The sequence below is a fragment of the Balaenoptera borealis genome, assembly GCF_965194805.1.
Source record: "Balaenoptera borealis genome assembly, chromosome: 11".
NCBI lineage: Eukaryota > Metazoa > Chordata > Mammalia > Artiodactyla > Balaenopteridae > Balaenoptera > Balaenoptera borealis.
Genome location: NC_138868.1, coordinates 53,191,273 through 53,215,247, shown reverse-complemented (window position 1 = coordinate 53,215,247; position 23,975 = coordinate 53,191,273). Strand labels below are relative to the sequence as shown.

Below are 23,975 nucleotides of genomic sequence, written 5' to 3'. Positions count from 1 at the left end.
GTGTAAAATATGTAAAATATGATAGATTAGATGATTTCTTAAATTTACTTACAGGTCTAATATTTTATGATTATATTCCCCTCTCATATCTCCAGAGTCTTGTGGAGTATCTGGCATATATTAGGTGTTTGTTAAATATTTGTTAAATGAACAAAATAATTATAGGACTAAGTTAAATGAGACTAGAGGGGAAAAAAACCATTCAGTCTAACAGTTAGGTGGTTATTGATGACCTAATATTTAGGTGGCTTTAGTTATATCCCACCCAAGGAACCTGGAGTTGATTATTGAGGTTTTAGGCTATTTATATCTTAATGTCTTTTCCAATTATGTAATCAAAGTTATTCTTATGTCAAATGCGTGAGTAGCTAAGAAACAAATATTTATTGTTATTGTTCTTTTAGCCATATGCAGTCCAGGAGCTCAAAGCAGTTGCAGGTGTGATGATTACTGCATCTCACAACCGCAAAGAAGACAATGGATACAAGGTAAACCTTGGACTCCTCATCTTTGGTCATTTCATAGTTCTTATTTTATTTAAATAATATGTGCTGAGTATATTTTCTACAGTGGGGAGCAGGGTTAGACATTGGGAACAGAAAGATAAAAACATTGAGGCTACCCCTCAAAGAATGTGTATCCCTAATGGCGCTTATTACGTTTCAGTAGGTACTATTACAAAAGTCTCTTCAATGGTCTTTTTACTTCTGATATCTTACTGCCTTTGATTTCCCCAACCCATCCCAAATCCACCCTCTCTACCATTTCAGAAATAAAGTCATTTTGTACCAAGAACTTAAAGAATAAATGGGAGTTTGATGGAAGAGAGCCGGAGGAATAGTATCTTGACCTCATTCTCCTCTCCCTCCAACCTTCTGGTGGGACTCCCTATTGGCCACAGGATCTATTTGATGTGTCAGGCTTCATGGCAGAAAGCAGGGTGGGGAAGGGTGAAGAGTGGCTCTGGAGGGGCAAACAGAAGATATGGCACAGTATTGAACCAGTGTTTGGGGCTCCTAGCTGATGAGTCCATGATCTTATATTCTTTTTTCATCTTGTATAGGGAGACTCCAGGCACACTAAGCTCTGTTTCACTGGGGAAAAGAATATTTAATACTAATCTAAGATTTTGGCCCTGGCCAGCTAAATGGGTAGTGTTACCATTTATAGAGGCAGGGAAGAAGCATAATTAATTAGTTTGGGACATAATTAAGTCTGAGGGATTTGTGGGTCAAACAGGCAGCAATGACCTGTAGGCAGTTGAATATGTAGATCTGTTGCTCAGGGGAGAAATCTGCGCTGAAGTTACAGATTTTGGGATCACCGTACATATTGTATTAGAGTACATAAGAATATTTGGAAATTCTTTATTTGGATGAGCAGCCCAGAGACAGTGTAGGTTAGAAAAAGAGCTCAAGAATGGAACCCTAGGGAATATCAACTTCAAGTGAAAGGAGAAAGAAGAGGAGCTGGAGATAGGACAAAGACCGGGAGAGACTGGTATGATAAAAACGAAAGAGGTAAGGGAGTTGCAAGGAGGGAGAGGTTAACTGTCAAAGAGAGCTAAGAACCCAGATCTCTCCTCTGAGCATCAGACTCCTGAATCCAGCTGCCAACTTAACATCTGTTGGGATGCCTAACGGGCATCTCAAAATGAATGTCTCTGAAACAGTGGTCTTGATTCCCCCCAGACCTGCCACATATACACCCAAATGTGTTCCTCCCTGAGTCTTATCCATCTCTGTAAATTCACACTACCACCCACCTAAACAAAAACCAAACTTCATTCTTGATTACTCCTGACATTAATTTACTAACAGGTGCTACAAATTATACATATACATCCAAATGTATATGTATGTATAATTTGAGATATATATGTATCCATATGTATCTACATAAACATCAAAATATACGTAGAATATGTTTACTTCTGCCAGTACCTTCTACCTCCACTGTTCTAAACCATTGTTGTCTTCGCCTGAACTACAGCATCTTAGCTGGTCTCTTCCCTGCTTCCATTTTTCTCCCCTGCAGTCCATTCTTCACCAAGCAGCCAGATGATCTTTTAAAATATAAACAGGTCATGTTAACTTTCCTGCTAAACCCAAACTGCTTACCTTGGGGCTTACAGGACTGTCTCCTGCCTGCCTCTTCCACCTTGTTTCATTCATTCTTCTCCTGTGCTCAGTACGTCCCAGTCACACTGAAGCTCCTTTCCATTCCTCCAGCTCCTTCAGTATACCAAATCCTTTTCCCACTCTGAGCCTTTTGTTTGTTCCTCTGCTTGAATTTCTCTTCCCCAAATCTTGCAAATTTGCTTATTTTCATCCTTCAGGCTCCTGCCCAGATGTTGTTTCCTTGAAGAGACCTTCCCTGGCCACCTTATCTGAAGTGGCTTCCCTCAGTGACCTTCTCTTCATCTTGTTTATTTCCTTCACAAAACTTATCACTATCTGTAATCACCTGCTTTCTTTACGATGAATTATCTTGTTTGTTTATTGACTTGTTTATTTGACTGTCCCCACCCCATTCCCCAATATAAGCTCATGGGTGGAGGGACTTAGTTTGGATATTTACTGCCATTGAACATACTTGTCACATAGTAGACCCTCAAAGATTTGTTTTTTTAAAGTATTCAATATAAGCACAAGGTAAAAAGTATGAAAGTTAAACAGTGTAAAAAGTTAAACAATAAGGAGTATTTCTCCCACCCCCTTCCCCTAGTATCCCTTTTGAGAAGCAAATACCGTTTCTGGTTTTGGTTTCCTTCCAGAGAGTCTATACATGTGTAATCATGACCAATCATGTATTGGTCACTCCTCTTTTTTTTTTCCCCCATAAATGGCAGGGCACTATATATAGTGTCCTGCACCTTGTTTTTTTCACACAACAGTGTGAAACAGCCTTAAAGATCATTTTCTACATCAGTCCCTCTATAGATAGATAGGTTTGCCTCATTCATCTTTAAAAACCTACATAGATGGGCTTCCCTGGTGGCGCAGTGGTTGAAAATCTGCCTGCCAATGCAGGGGACGCGGGTTCGAGCCCTGGTCTGGGAAGATCCCACATGCCACGGAGCAACTGGGCCCGTGAGCCGCAACTACTGAGCCTGCGCGTCTGGAGCCTGTGCTCCGCAACAAGAGAGGCCGCGACAGTGAGAGGCCCGCGCACCGTGATGAAGAGTGGCCCCCACTTGCCGCAATTAGAGAAAGCCCTCGCACAGAAACGAAGACCCAACACAGCCATAAATAAATAAATAAAATTAAATAAAATAAAAATTAAAAAAAAAATCCAACACCCTTTAAAAAAAAAAAAACCTATATAGATGAGTCATAATTTATTTAACCAGTCCTCTGTTGATGAATATTTCATTTGTTTCTGATCTGCTGCTTTCAAACAGTGCTACAGTGAATGCTATTCTACATACATCTTTGTTCATATGTACAAGTAGACTTACAGAGTCAGTATGGAATAGCAGTTAAGAGAATTATGGGGTGGGTTTGAAACCTACCTCTGCCACTCAGAAGCTTTGTAATCTAAGTCAAGTTACTTAATTTCTCTGTGCTTTAGTTTCTCCATCTACAAACTGAGAATAATACTAGAACCAGCATCATAGGGTGAGAGTAAGGATTAAGGGAGATAGTGCATGAAAAATGCTTAGTATAGTGTCTGGCTCCGGTAAATAATAAATGTTACCTATTGTTTTTATTTTTGTCTATAGCTGCACTGTCCAAACTGATAGCCACCAGCTACCTATGGCTATCGAACACTTAAAATATGACTAGACTGAATTGAGATGTTCTGTAAATGTCAAATACACACCAGATTTTGGACAGTTAATACAATAAAAGAATGTAAAATATATGGCTTGCATTGTGGCTCACATTATATTTCTGTGGCCCTGCTGAGCTATAAAATAAATTTCTAGATGTTAAACTTCTGAGTCAAAGGGACTATGAAATAAAATTTGTCATTCTGTATTCAAGGTGGTGGTTCTAATTGATACTCTCACCAATAATATGAGGGTCTTTATCCCACACCGTCCATTATTGTATTATCAAACTTTTTCATCTTTGCCAATCAGATATGTGGAAATGTTATGTTTAATCTGTACCTGTCTTATGAGTAAGGCTGAGCTTCTTTTCATACACTTATATGATATTTGTGTTCCCTTTCCTGAAAAGTCTGTTAAAGGTTTTGCCCATTTTTTTCTTGGGTAGTTGCTCTTTTCCTTGTTGATTTGTAGGAACTCCAAAGTAGCTCTTGGTCATCTGTTTTTCAGGTATTTTCCCCCCATATTATCATTTGCCTTTTGACTTTATTTATGATATTTTTCCATGCATGGTATTATGGTATTTTTTTTCCATCTGGAAAAATTATTCTGGCACTTTTATTGGTATCATATTTTACTTGTACATTAATTTAGGGAGCTTCAATATTTTTGTCATATTATTGAGTCTCTTTATTCAAGAACAGAATGTATCTTTCTATTCTTCCAAGACTTCTTTTAGACCCTTCAGTAACATTTTAAAGATTTTTTATCTTTTACATTTCTTTTTAAGTTTATTCCTGGGTATATTTTGTGGCATGGATTTTTCTGTTACTAAATCAGGTAGGGATATTTTCTGCTGCAGGTTCAGAAAACCCACAAAGGTGGCTTAAGCTGATAGGAATTTATTTTTCTCACGTAACAAAAAATCCAGAAGTATGTGGCTGCTGGCATGGTTCTGTAGCTCAGCATTGTCGGGCCTGGCACCTCTGCAGTGTTGTTGGCCTTTTCTTCAAACATGGACATTATATGTGCTGCTGTTGCTCTAGGCATCACATTCACATGCAAGGCAGGGAGAAAGGCCAAGATGTTTTTTCTCATGTTATATAAATTTTCATAAAGAGCTTTCAGGGCCTATGGACAGAATCTTGTTGGTTGCTTGGAATGTGGGAGCATCCCTTAAGAGCAATTTTTGGTTTTGTTTTTTAAATTTCTGCAGGAACCTCAGGAGTTTCACTGACTGGGAGCAATTTCTGTGTTAATTTAGATCTCAGATTTGAGATTTTTTAATCACCCAGAACTTGGGAAGAAACAGACATGCTTCCTCATCATCTTTCAATAATAGTGGGCAGAACTTTTTCTAGTCTACATTTCCACTAAGAGGGGCATCTTAGTTCCAGTTCCCTACCTTCCACATGGGCATTAACACCCAGGAGCCGGATAAACGAACAGTTCCCAAACCCCAACTGGCCACAGCATCAGCCCACAGCTTTATCACTCTGGTTTTCCATTCTTTCCTTTTTTCCCAATGCCTGGAGTTTTCCCTTTCCTTCTTGTGAACCAAGCTGTGCATTTTAGATAATACTTTTTCTACTTTATCTAGCATCTTGAGGTGTTTATAGAGTGAGAATTTTTAGGTCATGTAGTCTACCATATTGCTTGGTACAGAGTTTTGTACATAGTATATATTCAAAAGTATTCTTCTTTCCTTCCTTCAGGATGCAGTAGAAGGGATTCATGTCAAATACATGGGAGAAGTTGGTATAGATATTCCCTAAGCAGAGTCCCTTCTAACCTTGAGATCCTGTGAATTATAGAAATACATTTTCTTGCTTTTTTGTTAACTGTTCCTACTGTCTTGTTGATCAGGCTACTTGACAAACTGACAACTTAATGAAATGTATTTTCATTAAATACTGAAAATACATATACTGAAATGTGTATGGAATAATTAGCATGTTAACTATCTTTGCTGGAATAGACTTTATTTAGTGTGACATAAATTCTACTTTAATTTATAGCTGAAAAATAATTTCTTCTTTATCATATAACAGAACCATTTTATAATGCTAAAATTTCATAGTATCAAGTTTTATGGATATTCCATGGTTTCTTAGATCTTCTTTAGTATATATTTAGCTATAGATCTAAGATTATGATTGTACATTATGGTATATGCATATTTTAACATTGTCATAATGATGCCCCGATTATATTTTACTTGTATTGTTATTAAAGTATACTTCTAAATGAGAAAATAATACCGGATCATTTTATTGAAAAGTCCCTGTGGAATTATTACTATCAATATCCTTAGGTGTTTATTAAGTTAGTCCAGTGTTGACATTTTCTACTTGATTAATTTGGTATGCTTCTTTTTTTAAAAAAAATAAATTTATTTATTTATTTATTTTTGGCTGCGTTGAGTCTTTGTTGCTGTGTGTGGGCTTCTCATTGTGGTAGCCTCACTTGTTGTGGAGCATGGGCTCTAGGTGCACAGGCTTCAGTAGTTGTGGCACGAGGGCTCAGTAGTTATGGCTCACGGGCTCTAGAGCACAGGCTCAATAGTTGTTGTGCATGGGCTTAGTTGCTCCGTGGCATGTGGGATCTTCCCAGACCAGGGCTTGAACCCGTGTCCCCTGCATTGGCAGGCGATTCTTAACCACTGCACCACCAGGGAAGTCCAGGTATGCTTCTTTTTAAAGTCAAATATCTCTGCTGTAGCTAAGAAAACATATGGCCAACATTTCAAGTAATTATAGCTGTGTTTACCTGTCATCTAGGTTTATTGGGAAAATGGTGCTCAGATCACATCTCCTCATGATAAAGAAATTCTGAAATGTATAGAAGAATGTGTGGAACCCTGGAATGGTTCCTGGAATGATAATTTAGTGGATACCAGCCCACTGAAGAGAGATCCTCTGCAGGACATTTGTAGGAGATACATGGAAGATCTGAAAAAGATCTGTTTTCACAGGTATCCAAGTGGGAATATAGGTTAATATTACCTTAGCATAAGATTAACAAATAAGAGAAAGCAATAGGGATAAAAATGTGTTGACTATTCATTATATTAAAATTATCGCTAAATACTACTATTCATAATAGTTAAAAAGTAGAAATAACACAAACATTCAAATACTCATTAGCTGATGAATGGATAAATAAAATGTAGTATATCCATACAATGAAATACTATTCAGCAGTGAAAAGAAATAAAGTACTGTTGCATACTACAACATGGATAAACTTTAAAAATAGGCTAAGTGAAGGAAGCCAGTCACAAAGGACCACATGTTGTATGGTTACATTGATATGAAATGTCCAGTGTAGGCAAATCTATAGAGATAGAAACAGGAAGTGTATTTAGTGGTTACCTATGGCTGGGAAAAATGGGAGGATTAGGGTGTGGTGGCTATGAGGTATGGAGTTTTTTGGTGGGTAATGAGAATGTTCTAAAATTGATTATGGTAATGGTCGAACAACTCTGTGAATATAGTGAAAGCCATTCAATTGTGTACTATAGATGGATGAATTTATAGTATATTAATTACCTCTCAATAAAGCTGTTAAAAATTATAGCTGAATAGATGTATTCACTCTATATAGGGTAAGGAAATTTCCTCTAAAATTTGATTTTTCCTTACCTATTTCCATATTTCTGTAACTATTCCATAAATAGCTAACACTATTTTTAGAAAATATCATGGCTTGTTGAATATATTTTCCGTATGCTAGCAAAATAAATTTTAGCTTTTTCTCTAGATTATTTTAATTATACCACAAGTAGTGAGTTTTATGATATTGACTGAATGATATTTTCCTTTACAGGGAATTAAACTCAAAGACCACCTTGAAATTTGTACATACATCTTTTCATGGAGTCGGACATGACTATGTGCAGTTGGCTTTTCAAGTATTTGGTTTTAAGCCTCCAATTCCAGTACCAGAACAAAAAGATCCTGATCCAGACTTTTCTACTGTTAAATGCCCAAATCCTGAAGAAGGAGAATCTGTGCTGGTATATTTTTTCTATATTTAAATTATTATTAGTGTATTAAACTTTATCATATAGCTAGAACTCTTTGACAATTCAAAGATTACTTACAAAAGCAAAAACCACTTTAGTTTACATCTTTTAAATTATATTAGAGCCATATATTCTGTTTTGTTTGAAATCTCTATGGTGGATATCCCTACTTCTAGGCTTATTTTAAATTTAGCCAAACTAGATTAGCAGATGCAAACTATTATATATAGAATGGATAAACAACAAGGTCCTACTGTATAGCACAGGGGAGTATATTCAATATCCTGTGATAAACCATAATGGAAAAGAATATGAAAAAGAATGTATATATATGTATAACTGAATCACTTTGCTGTACAGCAGATATCAACACAACATTGTAAATCAACTATACTTCAGTAAAATAAAGTAAAAAAAAAAATTTAGCCAAACTATATTCCTTCTAAAATTCATATCACTAACATAGTGCCTACATTTAGGAATATTACATTGAACTTAACATCTTCAGTGCAATCCAGCTTTTTGGGTCACCATTTCAGGAACTTTCTTTGAGACTGGCAGAGAAAGAAAATGCCCGGATAGTGCTAGCCACAGATCCTGATGCAGACCGACTGGCAGTGGCAGAACTTCAGGAGAAGTAAGTAGAACCTCTTATTTGATTAAAAGCTTAAACTTTGAAAAACAGTTTTTGATTTTAAGTCTTATAGGCTCATTGGAAATAATAAAAAAAAAAATAAGAAAATAAATCTCCCGTAAGCCTACTATCCAGAGATAACCACCTAGGTTGATATTTTGACATTTCCTTCCTATGTTTTCTCTATTCAAATATTTAAGATGTATTTGTTTTTTATAAAATTGTAATCATACTATATATAGTTTTGTATCTTGATTATTTCCACTTAATATTGTACTGTGAGCATTTTTCTCTGTCCTTAAATATTGTTTAAAATATTCATTTTTAAACTGGCATAGTATCCCAACAGATTGCTTTATCAGTGTAATCATTTCCTAATCATGGTCCTTTTGGTTGCTGTGTATTTTTGCCATTATAATGTGGTGACAAATGTCTTTACATAAAAAAGACATCATATTATAACATATTTCTCATTAAGTAAGAAAATAAAAGTAACAGCATAATAATTTTTCAAAGTACTTTGCTGCCATTCCTACCCTAAGCTCTCCCTGGTCAGTTAGAGAAGTAGTAGTAAATGTTTTCTCAAAAATCCCATACAGTAGTTTTTGGGTTTTCCTATGTGAATGATGGTAATTTGTAGGTCCTGGGGTCAAGGAGTTTTAATGAGAAGTTATAAAGGTCTTGACTTGAATTTTCATTCTCTCTACAGTGGTGATTGGAAAGTTTTCACAGGGAATGAGTTGGCAGCTTTGTTTGGGTGGTGGATGTTTGATTGCTGGAAGAAAAATAAATCAAGAAATGCTGATGTGAAGAACATTTATATGTTAGCCACCACAGTCTCTTCCAAAATTTTGAAGGCAATTGCACTAAAAGAAGGATTTCACTTTGAAGTAAGAATAGACAATATCTGTGTGCTCCTTTTCTAAACCTATTTCTATAAATTAAAGCCATCTTCCCACCAAAACTGACTTTCATTGATTTCATTTCTAATTCCCTCTTTTTTTCTAATTCTGTTAACACTTTCTTAATCTTTTTGATTGTTTAGTAACCTTGAGCCAAATTCATCCTGTATGTGAGTTTCTGAAACTAAGATAGGACGTTCTTTAGAAATTGCCTTAATGCTTACTATTCTATACAACAGTATCTGGCTTTCATACCAAGAATATCTGGCTCCGAGTGACCTCATCAATCACATAAACTCCACTCCAAAAAATTGTAGGTGTCATTGACTACCTGTTTAGGCTCTTCAAGTTCAGTCTTAAGAAACTTTAAGTAGTCTCCTAGATTGCAAATTAAGACCCATTGATTCTACATCCAAAAAACAAATAATGACTCTCTCAGCACAGATCACTAACCTTTGTGAGCCTCGGGCAGTTAAACTAACCACTTTTATAGCTACTGGGACTAATGCCAATTAAGTTACTTTTACTCTGCCAACTTTGCCAAATATCAGTGAAAAAGTCACCTCTGGGCATTTTTCTTGAGCCACGATCAAGCTACAGGTCTTAACACTAATTGGCTAACTAAAAGAAAATTGAACCTTCCTTAATGAAATAGAACTTCCAGTCTCTGGCTTTCTAAAATACAAATAGCAAAATAGAAGAAATTGAAAATTTATTCAAACCTAAAATTCTGAATTACTCTAATGTTAACCTTTTCCTGGTAGGAAGAAAAATGTATAATGAGCACAAAAGAGAAAAAAGAACATGATTCTAAAGACCTATTTATAAACGTGCCTCCTTGTTTTTGTTGGAGGTGGGGTGCTGCAGAGATTTTTGGAGTTTTTTATTTTCCAGTGAGGAGGTAGAGAGGTGAATGAGAAATCTTAAATTAGTAATGGAGAGCTCCAGAGTCACTGTGTATTACATTCCCTTTCTATTGACTCTAAAAGAGTTCATGTCTTTAAAATGAACAGTAGCTCATCTGATGAAAAGTCCTAATTTCCAAAGAAGGACTTAGTCACTTTCTTGATGGGGTTTTTTTTTTAATTATTATTTATTTATTTATTTATTTTTGGCTGTGTTGGGTCTTCATTTCTGTGTGAGGGCTTTCTCCAGTTGCAGCAAGCGGGGGCCACTCTTCATCGCGGTGCGCGGGCCTCTCACTATCGTGGCCTCTCTTGTTGCGGAGCACAGGCTCCAGACGCGCAGGCTCAGTAGTTGTGGCTCACGGGCCCAGTTGCTCCGCGGCATGTGGGATCTTCCCAGACCAGGGCTCGAACCCGTGTCCCCTGCATTGGCAGGCAGATTCTCAACCACTGCGCCACCAGGGAAACCCCTCTTGATGGTTTTATTTGGACCATGCTGTTATGGTAAAAGTACACTTGGTTCTAGTATATGTTGTGATGTTAAAAGTGCATCATTAAAAAGCTTTAATGCCTTTGATTACGCAGATGGACTAAATTAAAACCTTCATAGGCACTTTTATATTAGTGTTTATAATACAGCTTAAAGGACAGTTTCTAAGAAGCAGTATAATTGAATCCTGGCTCCGTCTCTTATATGCAATGTAATCTTGGACAAATTTACTGAACCTCTGAGCCTCTGTTTCAGCAACAGAGTTTTTGTGAGCATTAAAAAAGATAATAATGTAAAGCAGCTGTTACAGTGCTTGATAAATAGCAGATGATCATAATATATGTGTGTATTTATGTTACTTTGTGACTATATGCATCACCACTTATTGGATTATATTTGGTGGATTACATCACCTATTTCTGTGCTCGATAAAATGGTAGGTCATCAGTCACGACAGTGTGTGTATCCATGCCCTTTATGACTATATGTTTACCACTGTATAAATCTTTGTGGTGAAAACCATAACAGGAGATCATTATGGAAGTGTTATGTGCATTTAGTGACAGGTTTTCTCTAATATGTATTTTTATGAGAGAGTCACTTAACTAGAATGGCCTCCTCTGCATTTCAGGAAACGTTACCAGGTTTTAAATGGATTGGAAGTAGGATAAAAGACCTCCTGGAAAATGGGAAAGAAGTCCTTTTTGCATTTGAAGAGTCTATTGGTATGTAGTAAATATTAAAATATTTGAAATTTGAATGAGAGCATTTTTTAAAATATAGTTAATTCTGAACAGAGGAGTTTTTGTCATCTGGTTTTGCATTTTGAGTTAAAAAAAAAACCACCGAGAACTCCGAAATGTGTAGATACATTTCTCATCAGGAAAAGAAAAAAAAAAGACCTTAAGGGTCCCCTAAATACCTTCAGTATCGGTGGGTTTCGTTTACTACTAGGTTTTTAAATTCATTGGTCCTTCTGAAGAAATGTAAAACTATTGAAATTATATATAGGCTTATATTTTCCTTCTTTTTAAAGATGTTTTTAATTCTTAGGTTTTCTGTGTGGAACTTCAGTTTTGGATAAGGATGGGGTGAGTGCAGCCGTTGTTGTTGCTGAGATGGCATCTTACCTGGAAACCATGAATATAACATTGAAACAACAACTGATTAACGTTTATGAAAAGTAAGTTCTACTATTAGGAATTTCACGTTCTAATTTTTTTATTTTTTTGGTGCTACTTTTAACCTTCTAAATTTATTTTTGAGGAATAGTCATTCCTTTTTAAAAAGTACTAAAATTGTCTGCATTAAGGACTGCCACTTTCTACGTAACACTGTAATAGGCTTATCTTTAATACATACTTTTCTAAAGAGTGAGTTGAAATCTGATTTTAACACTTTAAATCTCTGTGCAGATATGGTTATCATATTTCAAAAACTTCGTATTTCTTGTGTTATGATCCAACTACCATCAAAAGTATATTTGAAAGACTTCGCAATTTTGATTCTCCAAAAGAATACCCAAAGTTTTGTGGGACATTTGCTATATTGCATATACGAGATGTTACCACTGGATATGATAGCAGCCAGCCCAATAAGAAATCAGTAAGTACCTATTTTTTTTAAATTTTCAACAATTTGTAATAATTCACACTACAGTAAAATAGTTGAAGGTCAAGCCTGTGAGTTTCTTGAAACTAGGGTCCATTGTTTTTCTCCAGAGCAGTTGTAAGTTCACCAACTGGCTCTGACTCCCATCCTGTCCTCATCACTCCCCCAAGTGTATGCTACCCTTGTGGGTGGGGAGCGGGAAGGAGAATGAGAGAGACAGAAAGAGAAAGGGAGGGAGGGGAAAGGTGTGATGATGCTAAATAATGTTGAAAATAAAGTCTAAAAGCCCATAATTTTATCATATGATATCACTTATATGTGGAATCTAAAAACATTATGCAAATGAGCATATTACAAAACAGAAACAGACTCACAGGCATAGAAAACAAACTTTTGGTTACGAAAGGGGAAGCGGGGGAGGGATTAATTAGGAGTTTGGAATTAAAATATACACACTACTAGGGGCTTCCCTGGTGGTGCAGTGGTTAAGAATCCGCCTGCCAATGCAGGGGACACGGGTTCGAGCCCTGGTCCGGGAAGATCCTACATGCCGCGGAGCAACTAAGCCCTTGTGCCACAACTACTGAGCCTGCGCTCTAGAGCCCGCAAGCCACAACTACTGAGCCCTCGTGCCGCAACTACTGAAGCCCGCGAGCCTAGAGCCCGTGCTCTGCAACAAGAGAAACCACCACAATGAGAAGCCCACGCACCACAATGAAGAGTAGCCCCCGCTCGCCGCCAACTAGAGAAGGGCTGCGTGCAGCAACAAAGACCCAAGGCAGCCAAAAGTAAATAAATAAAATAAATAAATTTATTAAAAAGAATATATATATATATATATATATATATATATATATATATATATATATATATACACACACTACTATATATAAAATAGATAACCAAAAAGGACCTACTGTATAGCACAGGGAACTACACTCAATATCTTGTAATAACTTATAATGGAAAAGAATCTAAAAAAGAATATATATATATATATATATATATATATATATATATATATATATATAGCTGTATACCTGAAACTAACACACATTGTAGATCAACTATATTTCAATAAAAATTTTTAAAATAAAATTAAAATTTAAAAAAAATTTAATGTTTTACCTAATCATCTTAGCACCTAAAAATAAATAAATAAATAAATACTTATAATTTCAAAGCTATTCATCTTTCTAGTTTTAACTTCCCTTTTCAACTTTATTCCCTATACCTCCAGCCAAATGGAATAACTTATAGTTTCTTACATATATACATTAAAAATTTTTTTTCTATTTTTGCTCAGGCTTTTTCCTCAGTCTACCTTTTCTTCCTACTGCTGCAGATCCACACTTTAGCCATTTTAAGACTTCATGCCAATGTCACCTCCTCCACATACCCTCCAGGTCCCATAATCCGATATCGTCCTCCTGAGGTTTCATTATATATTGTGCCTTCCTCTTGTCATTTATCACTTTCTATCATATGTTATCATTGTCTTGTTCATGGCAGATCCATTTCTAACATAGCTTTATGCCTGTCAAAGCTCCTGCCTACATAGTGGGTGCTCAACTAATATTTAAAAGCCCTATAGATTGCTGATTATATTTATTTTGTTATTGTTATGATTACAATTATTAGCCTAAATTTCTATTTATAATTTCTGATGTCTCAAGCTTCTAGGCGCATAATATATTTTGGGAAATCTGCAAGCCTTTTATGTAGAATACTACCCATATTCCCTTTGTGTATTTTCATCCAGTCAACAAAAATTGGTTCTCAGTTGTTATTCTGTGTGCACATATGTGTGTATCTATTTTTCCATCTTTGTAAACTAATTGAAAAGAACCAAATTTTTTGCTTCTTTTTATTTCTCTAATGTTGCTGTGGTTAGAATAGTTCTTGGTGTGATGCTTTTTTCCTCTTGAATCCCTTTAAAGTTTTTGATATTTGTTATTCAAAGTGCTTTCCTATCTATTCTCCACTGATGCTTACAACAGTTTTGTAAGACTCATAGTGTAGATATTTGTTAATCCCCTAAGGTCACACACAGTGACTGTCAAAGACTTCCTGAGTTCTTTCTTCTCCAACTTCAGATTGGCATTAACTGTGTGTTCAACAGGCATTTATTAAAACCCTTCTGTGCTACAGGCACAGGCACACTGGCAATACAGTAATGACAAAGGCACTGTTTCTACACTCAGGAGTCTAGGGGGGAAATGGTCAAGTAAACAGTGATTACTTTACAAAATGATAAGGGCTACCGGGGGTACATAAGGGTGCCATGGAAGAGCATAGGAAAGACCCTTACTCAGATTTGAGGGGCTTACAGAAGGCTTTGCAGAGGACTTCTGTGAGCTGAGTTCTAGAGTCTGGGTAGGAGTTATCCAGATGTGGGAGGAACAGAGGATGTTTCAGGCAAAGGGAGCAGCAAGTGCTATGTCTGGAGGTGAGAAGGCATGTTTTCTTTCAAAGAACCACAAGGAGTTCTCTACAGCTGTAGTGTGGAGTGCAAAGAAGAATGGCCTGTGCAGTGAGTGGGTTAGAGAGGGGCAGACTTCCAGGCCGGGAGATCAGTTAGTATGCTGTTTCAGTAATCCAGATGAGAGATGATGGGAGCCTGAATGTAATATGGTAGCAGTAGTGATGGAGAGAGCCAGACAAAATTGAGTTAAATAAAGGATAGAATTGACAAGACTTGCTAGTTGATGACCTGTGAGGGGAAAAGAGGGAAGGAAGGTCTCTGTCTTAAGCAACTAGTAGTACCACTGACTGAGAGAGGGATCTCACGGAGAGGACCAGGCTCGCTACACCTGAGGGAAGGCACCACTGTCAACCCTTCTGCCCTAGTACAACCCCCATGGGTCCCTCGAGATACCTTCACAGACTGATTTGTGATCCAGGAAGAGAACCAGTGTTAATCCATATATTTAATGTCATTAAAGCTTCATTTCATGTTTTAACTTTTAGGTAAAAAATAATACATATGTATTTTGCACCCCAGTGGGTTATTTTGCCTGTCCTCTAGGATATGTGTACTCTGCTTTGGAGACTACTGATAAACTATCTGTGAAAGTGCTTTGAAATTCTAAAGCACTTTGCAAACGTAGAGGCAGTTTGGACTTTGGTACAGATAGACCTGGCTTCAACTTCTTGCTCTGCCACTTAGCTGATTACCTTGAACAGGTCGTTTATTCTCTTTGAGCCTTGTTTGTAAATTGGCAGTAATATTTACTTTGCAGGACTATTGTTGAGGCCTGGAGATCATGTGTGTAAGGTATATAATCCAGTGCCTGTACAATTATAAATGTTTAGTAAATGGTACAGCTATGAATTATTATGCATGTAATCTTTTGTATTTTACAATTCTTTTAAAAATATTTTTAAAATTTTAATTGCAGTTAAAAAAAACACATAAAATTTACCATCTTAACGATTTTTAAGAGTACAGTTCAGTAGTGTTAACCATATTCACATTGTTGTGCAACAGATCTCCAGAACTTTTTCATCTTGCTAAACTGAAACTCTATACCCATTAAACAAGTCTCCATTTCCCCCTCCTGCTAGCTCTTGGCAACCACCCTCCTACTTTCTCTTTCTATGAATTTTGCTACTTTACACACGTCATATAAGTGGAATGTATTTTACAACTCTTGAAAAGAAAGGTACCAAGTGTAATTGAGCTGTTGTTGCATTTGTGCATAGGTGCTGCCTGTGAGTAAAAACAGCCAAATGATTACATTTACTTTTCAAAATGGCTGTGTTGCTACTCTTCGGACAAGTGGGACAGAACCAAAGATAAAGTATTATGCAGAGATGTGTGCGTCACCTGACCAGAGGTGAGAATTGACTTTTTAAATATTATATATATATAAAAGCTTTATTGAGGTGTAATTTACATTCAGCCATTTAAAGTATACAACAATGTTTTTTAGTATATTCAGAGTTGTGGAAACATCACTCTAATCAAGTTTAGAACATTTTCATCACCTCAGAAAGAAGCCGCATACCCATTCGCAGTCACTCTCCACTCCCCTCCTTCCCAGCCCTAGGCAACCACCGATCTACTATTTGTCATTATAGATTTGCTTCTTCTGGACATTTCATGTAAATGGAATCATACAGTATGTGGTGTCCTTAGTGACTGGCATCTTTACTTAGCATAATGTTTTCAAGGTTCATCCATGTTAGCATGAATCAGTACTTTATTCCTTTTTTAAAAAATTTGTTATCATGGCTCAATGATATTCCACTGTATGGATATACCATATTTTTTTATCCGTTTATCAGAGGATGGACATTTGGGTTATTTCCACATTTTGGCTATTATGAATAATGGTGCTCTAAATGTTTGTGTTCAAGTTTTTGTGTGGATGTATATTTTCATTTCACTTGGGTATGTATCATATATATATATGGAGTAGAATTGCTGGGTCATATGGTAGTTCTATGTTTAGCTTTTTGAGGAACTGCCAGACTGTTTTCCAAAGAGGCTGCATTATTTGGGAACTGAATTTTAATTTTTTAGTGAATTTATATTCTTGGGAAGGCTCTCTGAGCTTTAACTATTAAATGATGAACATAAAGAATTGATCACCAAGTAGTTTGTTTATTGCCAAATTCTCATTTTCTACATGTAACATGATTTGACTTAATCTGGCCAATTAATATCCTTTTAGGAGTATGAATTGTGACTAAATTAACTTGACTTTAATAATATATTCAGAGGGTCTTTAAACTTTTTAAACTTTCATAAGTAGTATCTCCTATATGGTTGTCATTGATCAATATATATTTGGGAAGGAGATTTTTTTTGGAATTGGCTTCAGAGCCCAAGTTACATTATTTACTGTTTCCCTAATCTTTGCGTTGAGGAGCAGATTTTATTTCCTTTGGGGGAAGAAAATGACCTCCTGAAGTCATTCAGAGCAGAGTGTGAAGTAAAACATATTGAATAATGCTATCTTTGGCTAAGAATGAAGGTTGATTATTAAAGTAATAAAAATTGATTTGTTGTGTAGCTTGTAAAATGACTGTGAAGGCAGTTTTAAAGAGGCATTCCTAGAAATGTTTTGGGCAGTGGCACCTCTCCAGGTGATAACTTTGACGGGAATACTTGCTATTTTTTAAGCATCTCATTTTTTTAGTCACATCTCTTTCTCTACTACCTGAAAGATACGCTGTATCATCCCATAATAATCTGTACGGGGTATTCTTCAAAGTATTTCAGGAAGCCATTTTATCTTAATACCTGATATTGGTGTTCTAAGCCATTAAATTATCTGATTCAGGACAAATCTTTAGATATACTATAACTCATCCATGTTTCATGTACCAAGGAACTCCTTTTAATGCAGTTCAATTTCAGTTTGTGATAATGGTGTTTTCCGTGTGTGTGATTCCCCTCTTCCCACCTTTGGTCTTGTTTTGTTTTGTTTTGTTTAAACTGAGGGAATTTCTCTTTCGTTTACCAGTTGTTTAATCATCCCATCAGGTATGTGCCCTCTTAAAAAGTTATAACAACTGAAACAAATTTTAAGGCTATGAAAATAAAGAACTTCAAAACTCTTAACCTTTTCCCTCAGTGACACTGCCTTACTAGAAGAGGAATTGAAGAAACTCATTGAAGCTTTGATTGAGAATTTTCTTGAGCCCAGTAAAAATGGACTGACGTGGCGTTCTGTGTAGTGTTCACCAGTACATCATTGCTTTGCACTGGCCCATGGAACAGAACAACCAAGAATTCCGTGCATTGAACTCGAGTTAGCATTCTCTCTCTGTCTCATCTGGCCGAGTATCTTTTTCCTCTTATTTTCTTTCTTTTTGGTTGGCTGACTAAACAAACTGTATACATTTGAAATGAAATGGTCTGGAGAGAAATGATTCAAATTTTTTCATAATCTTGAACAAAAGTCAGTACATTAAAAGTATTATGGTAACACGTCGTTCTTCCTTCAACAGAAACAAAACAATACAAATTTGAGTTTTCTTATTAAAGTGTGATTAAGCTTAGTTCCATATTCTTGTAATTGTGTATAGCACGGTTTTTTTTTTTAAGGCAGATAAATGCTATATAATTGTAGAGTTAGTTAAGGAAATTAATCCATAAAATTGGCAAGAAAATGGCACTGTTCCCAGTATACTGTGGAAAAGTGTCATTGTTATATCACAGGTATTAACTTACAAATTAGAGTATTTGAAATGAGGTATTTAGCATTTCTAGCTTAGAACAGATGTTACAATATGTGGTTTCAGCACCTTTGTTTCAGGTGCTCTTGGTGCAGTGTAAATTTATTGTATTTATTTAAAATTCTGACATTTACCGAACATAAAACAGTAGTGGCAACACTCCTAGTGGCTTGGTTCTTGTCAATTTCTCAGTGCCTTCTCAGGGCATGGTTTGAATTGAAATAGTGTTCTTGCATTGAATATAATTTAATCAGTTAATTTGCAGACAGTTAAAGAAAATCTTCCAAACTATATAGGTGCTTCCCCTCTATATCAAATAGGTTTGTTGATTTAAAAGTGTTATGAATGTAAGTAAAAATCTCAATAAAAGCAGGCTCAGTGTAACTGTAGTTAAGGATCTTCATGTTAGAATTGTGTCAGTTATCACAACCTCTAAGTAAAGAAAAATATCCAAACTAAGAAAGGAGCTGTGAATTTATTTAAAAGCCTAACCTTTAAATTACATTTTACAAGTATATTCATTTCTTTATCACATGAAGTAATGCTCATTTTACTAAGAAATAAAACATCCAGATTTTAGATCTTATGAAACGCTAAAACTACATGTTTTAAAACTAAAGTCCAGTTTATCCTAACATCTTGCTGACTTCTGTAGAATTTCTGATCACAGGAGTACTACTTATCTTTTTTAGTGTGGAAAAAAAATTTTTTTGGAAGGTCACTTTTAGTTGATTCTGCATCTTCTAAAAAAGAGTTAATAGAGAAGTGTTGTTTAATCTTCTTAAAGTGTATCCTGTCCTATATAGCTCACAGAGTACTTAGTACATGTGGTATAGTTAAGAGGTAACAATAATGAGGCCTTGGATGTACGTAATTATACTAAACAAATTGCCTATGGGCGATAACTAGTATGAGAGAATTTATTTCCTAAATAATAATAATAATATAAAATTTGAACTGACTAGAATATTTATTAAATCATGGTTTGGTTTATTGCAGCTATCAGCTAACATTTGGTTGAATCCAGATAATCCAGATGTGATTTTCAAATTTTGTGTTGCCACTATTGTTAATTTGTTCCTTCCTTACTTTCTTGTAGCTGAGTCTTGTGTGACTGTAGATAATAGAGCTAAATGTAGAGCAGTATTTCTGAATGAGTTTGTTTCCAAAGGCTTTGCACTAAAGAAGAAATGTGTAGAATTTTTTGCTTTATTTGTTTTTGGGAATGTAGATTGTAATTTAGGAAATGGCCTATATTCTACAAAGTGGTATGAACAGTGCTACATATATATATATGAAAAATATGTATATTGGGTTTTAGTATCTGTGTTTCAGTGACTGAAGAACAAAGTTGAGCTAAAATGATACAATAGCTCATTCATAATCACTAAAGTTGTGTCATACTGTCATTCTAGTATAAATAGAACAGTTTTGAGTGCTTTAATATAATGCAACACTTGAGTCATCTTAATCAAGGTGAAAAGTCATTAAGGCTTGGATTCTTATCTCAAAAATTTAAAATTCCAAAGTTAAAATTAATGAAATTTTACAAATGTTCCTGAAGTGTATAGATTGAGGGAATTATTTGATTCTAGCCAAGCTCTCAAGTCTGTCTAAGCATGATATTTAACAAGAATTTGACATAGTGGGTGTACACTTGCCTAACAGAATAAATTCAGTAGCCCCAGCCAACCAAGAGAAACAGAAGTACTGGTTGGTAGGTCTCAGCCTTAGGATCTACATTGTTTATCTTTTTGTTTATGAATAATATCATGGAAATGAATGCATTCTCATTGAGTGTGTAGATCAGAACTGGTATTTTCTAGAGCTTTGGGGAAAAGGAAAGAATTAATGGGGCAAGATCAAAAAGCACTGGAAATAAACAGTAGAAATAACAATAGAAAGGTCAGTAAGGTGGCACAGGAAATGCTCTGTGTGAAGAGCAAACTTATCACCCGAAAAGTGGGGAGTGAACTGGCTGTGGGCAAGTTGTTTACGTGTGTTTACTTGTTATTATGATGAGCAGATAGTGATGCTTTTGTTTTCCTTTATTAGTGACCACTAAAGAGAGACCAGGGAGGCCTTTGAGGAGGTGAGGAAAAGTACCTCTCTTACTGATTCAGTTCCTGCTAGGATGTTGTATTTTAGGATCATATGGGAACTGGGGAGGGGAGGATATAGCAGAAATAAAAAGGAATGAAATATAGATTGGGAAATAAGATCCATGAGAAATAGTTGAAAGGATTAAGATCATTTAACTCTGGAGGGGAGAGAGCTGTTGAGATAGTTTAATAACTCTTGAGTTATTAATTGAATCATTTATTGAAGAATTCAAAGTAGGAAGTCTGATAATATGACAGACTGTTCTCCATCTCCATCAAGGACAGAATAAGAGGGAATAAGGATTTTTTTTTAATAAAATTAAACATTTTAATATTAAAGGGGTATACTAAATGGCTTTTTAAGGTTCCTTCCAATACTTTTTTTTTTTTTAATCTCAGGTTGGAACAAAGATGATGGCATAAAGAGCACTGAAAGTAACGTTTCAGTTTCACTCCATACCTAGAAGAATTTAGCTCACAAGATAGTTTTTGTGTATGTTGAATAGTAGATGCATGAGTGCAGTCTTTATTCATTGTATAAAGACCTGCTTAATTTAATCTGCAAATTAAGTGAGACTTGAACACAATTTTGTTCATCTTGAAGAATGTATAGCGTTATAGGATAGTTCAGAGGTTTGTTTTAAATATAAATTATTGTTATTTGGATGTTGTAACTTCAACCTTCAGACAGAAGGTTCTAAGAGGTTGGATGCTTTGGAATATCTTTATATAGGGAATAGACCTCCTATTTCTTAAGCAGGTTGCTTCTGGAATTGATGCAACAGAGATATTAGCTGGAGTTTAATGGAGAAATTGTTCTACGAACTGCTGCTATTGGTATTTCTCTTAGATGTTTTCCACTGATGTTTGTGATGCTTGAAAAATCCAAATTCTGCCTGGATAAATTTGTTTTATGCTTTTTTCTCTCTACCTCCCTCTTTCCCTAGGTGCCCTCCCACATTTTGTTACTGTGAAAAGCTGTTGTCCTATTACCTCACTGATAAGTGATCTTAACTGTATTCATTCAGAATGCTTTAAACTTATTCCTAAGCTGTTTTTGTTTATGGACTTCGGGTTATTTTTTTATTATTGTGAGAATATTTAAGACATTGTAAGAAGTAATTTTAAATCTATTGCATAACCTTTTTTGGTTTGTCTGGATACTACTATATATTAATTTATTATGGCCTTTTACAATTCACTTGTTTTCTGAGATTGCTCTAGAAACTGATGAAGAAAGAGTCATACTAACCTAAATGAATGGTCAATTGATCTAGCATTTTATTTCAGGTTTCCTTGTACTTTGGGCATCCAAAGCACAAGATCCGAGATAATCTTTTTTCACATTTGTCCCTCAAAGCATCTTACCCTAAGCCATAAGAAGACTAAGTGGAAAGAAGAGAATCTCTCATTGTCTGACTCTTTACACAGCCTGATTTTACTCCCGGTTTGAAACAAAGTTAGTGTTTACCATTGGTTACTTTAAAATATTCACCATACTGTTACATTCATTAAGACATCTCTTTGTTAATTCACGATTGTGTACTTAAAAAAGAGAACATAGAAGAATGAGTAAAGTGACCAAGATAAGGGCAAAGTGACATATCTAAAGTTTGCCTCTCGAATTTTTCCACCAGCATAATCCTCAAGCAGAGGAGCATGAATGTGTAGGGGAAGGGGCCTGAGAGCAAAGTCAGAAGCAGCCTGCCACTCATGAAATTTCGTGTTCTGTCTTAAAAATGTAAGTGAATTTTGCATTCTCCATAATAAAACTGTTTTAGTATAAAAATGATTCCTTCAATCTTCATGGAAACTGGTGCTGCCAGAAAGAGGCACCGTGTTTATCACATGGGCTCTCAGTTTTCTCCCCCCACCCTCCCTCAGTTGCTGCATATCCCTGGGGGTACCACACTGACTCTAGTGTGAGAAATATAAACATAACACATACCAAGGATATTCCCTTTAGAAGCTGACTTTTGAAAGTATTAATGCCAAATTGAACTGACCTGAAACAGTTATGTTACCACTGAACCTTATAATATAGTCAGAGGTGTTGGCCAGTTTGTTCTCTTTAATTCTTTGGCATTCCCTGACTAAGAAGGAGCACCTGACTATCAGCTCCCTGAGAGCAAGGATCATGGTTTATTATTTTTTCACCTCCACACCACCTAGTATAGTACCTGTTGTAGAGTACTTAATGGGTGACAATAGGAATTATGGGATTTTATTTTAAAGAAACAAATAGTTTAGGAAACAATCGAAAACATTACTTTTCTGATTCAGCTTTTAAAACAATTCTCAGTACTGAAGTTTATTAAGCATGCACACCCTTAAATACCCTGTTTCTTTGGAGAGAGAAGAGCATATTCCTATTTCGAAATTGTATGTAATGCCTAGTGTTTTACACTCAAAGCAAGATGTTGGCCAAGAAGGCTAAGAGAGTGTCTGTGTAGACTTAGTATCACTAGTATTATTGCCATTATGAGCCTGCTAGGGCTGCTTTCCAAGTGAGTCACAACTAATTTGATACTGTTTGGTATATTTTTGTCCAGTGTTATGATTCATCATATATCTTACAAGAACCACTCAAACAAGAGTTGCATCTGTATATGATGAGGCCTTGTGTTATAGGCTAAAACAAACTTTGTATACATCCTTGAATATGCCAGATAAAATATATGCAGTTAAGAATTATTTATTTTTTTGTGTAGCAGTAGTTCAAAATTGTGCCCTTGTTTTAATAGTTTCTGTCAACATTGTCTCGTTTTTCCTTACAAAAACACCAGGGTGTATCATAAGTACTGCCTATGAGAATTTGCATTTAAGTATTTGTGTGTGTGGTTTTCGTGTGGTTTTAGCCAAATGAAGTGTTATCAGTAATAAACAGGTCTCTTCATAGGCATGAGTTTCTGTGTAATTTTTATTATCTTAGATACTGTGTAGTTTATAAAGTTGGCTATCCAGACGGAACACATTCTTGATATATATACATGGCATACCCTAGAAGCTACTTTGACCCTAAATGAATATTACAGCTCATTACTTAGTAAATATTTCTTGATTGGTTCATCAGCAGTCCCAGAAGAAAGGACTAACATTAAAGTTCTTTCCACCTTATATTTCTCCTTCTCTCCTTCAGTTGACCTAATTTGTCTGCCCATGTTAGCATCAGCTAACATAATAAAAAGTTAAAGGTTTGGAAATCTCTCAAAGAAGTAACTATATAGCTGTGATAGAGTGGTGGTCCTGGAATTAGTTTCCAGGGTTGTTAGGACCCTGTAGTCCTGGTCTCCACTGCCTGCCTTCCTCTGATCAGGCTTAAAGGTAAGATGGGTGAGAG

General features: G+C 35.7%; 1 protein-coding gene across 2 annotated transcripts in view; it reads left to right on the top strand.

The window, feature by feature from the left end:
- Nucleotides 1-23,975, top strand: part of PGM2L1 (phosphoglucomutase 2 like 1) — a 90,900-nt gene that overhangs the window by 50,300 nt on the left and 16,625 nt on the right. Inside the window, exons 5-14 of one of the 2 annotated variants that reach the window (XR_014231751.1) lie at nucleotides 405-488; nucleotides 6,556-6,749; nucleotides 7,604-7,793; nucleotides 8,342-8,439; nucleotides 9,146-9,326; nucleotides 11,365-11,458; nucleotides 11,787-11,916; nucleotides 12,149-12,338; nucleotides 16,050-16,183; nucleotides 17,930-22,380. Coding sequence is in view for 1 of the 2 variants with exons in the window: in XM_082343167.1 (XP_082199293.1) it covers nucleotides 405-488; nucleotides 6,556-6,749; nucleotides 7,604-7,793; nucleotides 8,342-8,439; nucleotides 9,146-9,326; nucleotides 11,365-11,458; nucleotides 11,787-11,916; nucleotides 12,149-12,338; nucleotides 16,050-16,183; nucleotides 17,930-18,032 (1,398 nt within the window). In the remaining variant the exon portion in view is untranslated. Of the gene's footprint in view, nucleotides 1-404; nucleotides 489-6,555; nucleotides 6,750-7,603; nucleotides 7,794-8,341; nucleotides 8,440-9,145; nucleotides 9,327-11,364; nucleotides 11,459-11,786; nucleotides 11,917-12,148; nucleotides 12,339-16,049; nucleotides 16,184-17,929; nucleotides 23,534-23,975 lie in introns of those variants that run through there. The other variant, XM_082343167.1, reaches the window with a different exon arrangement.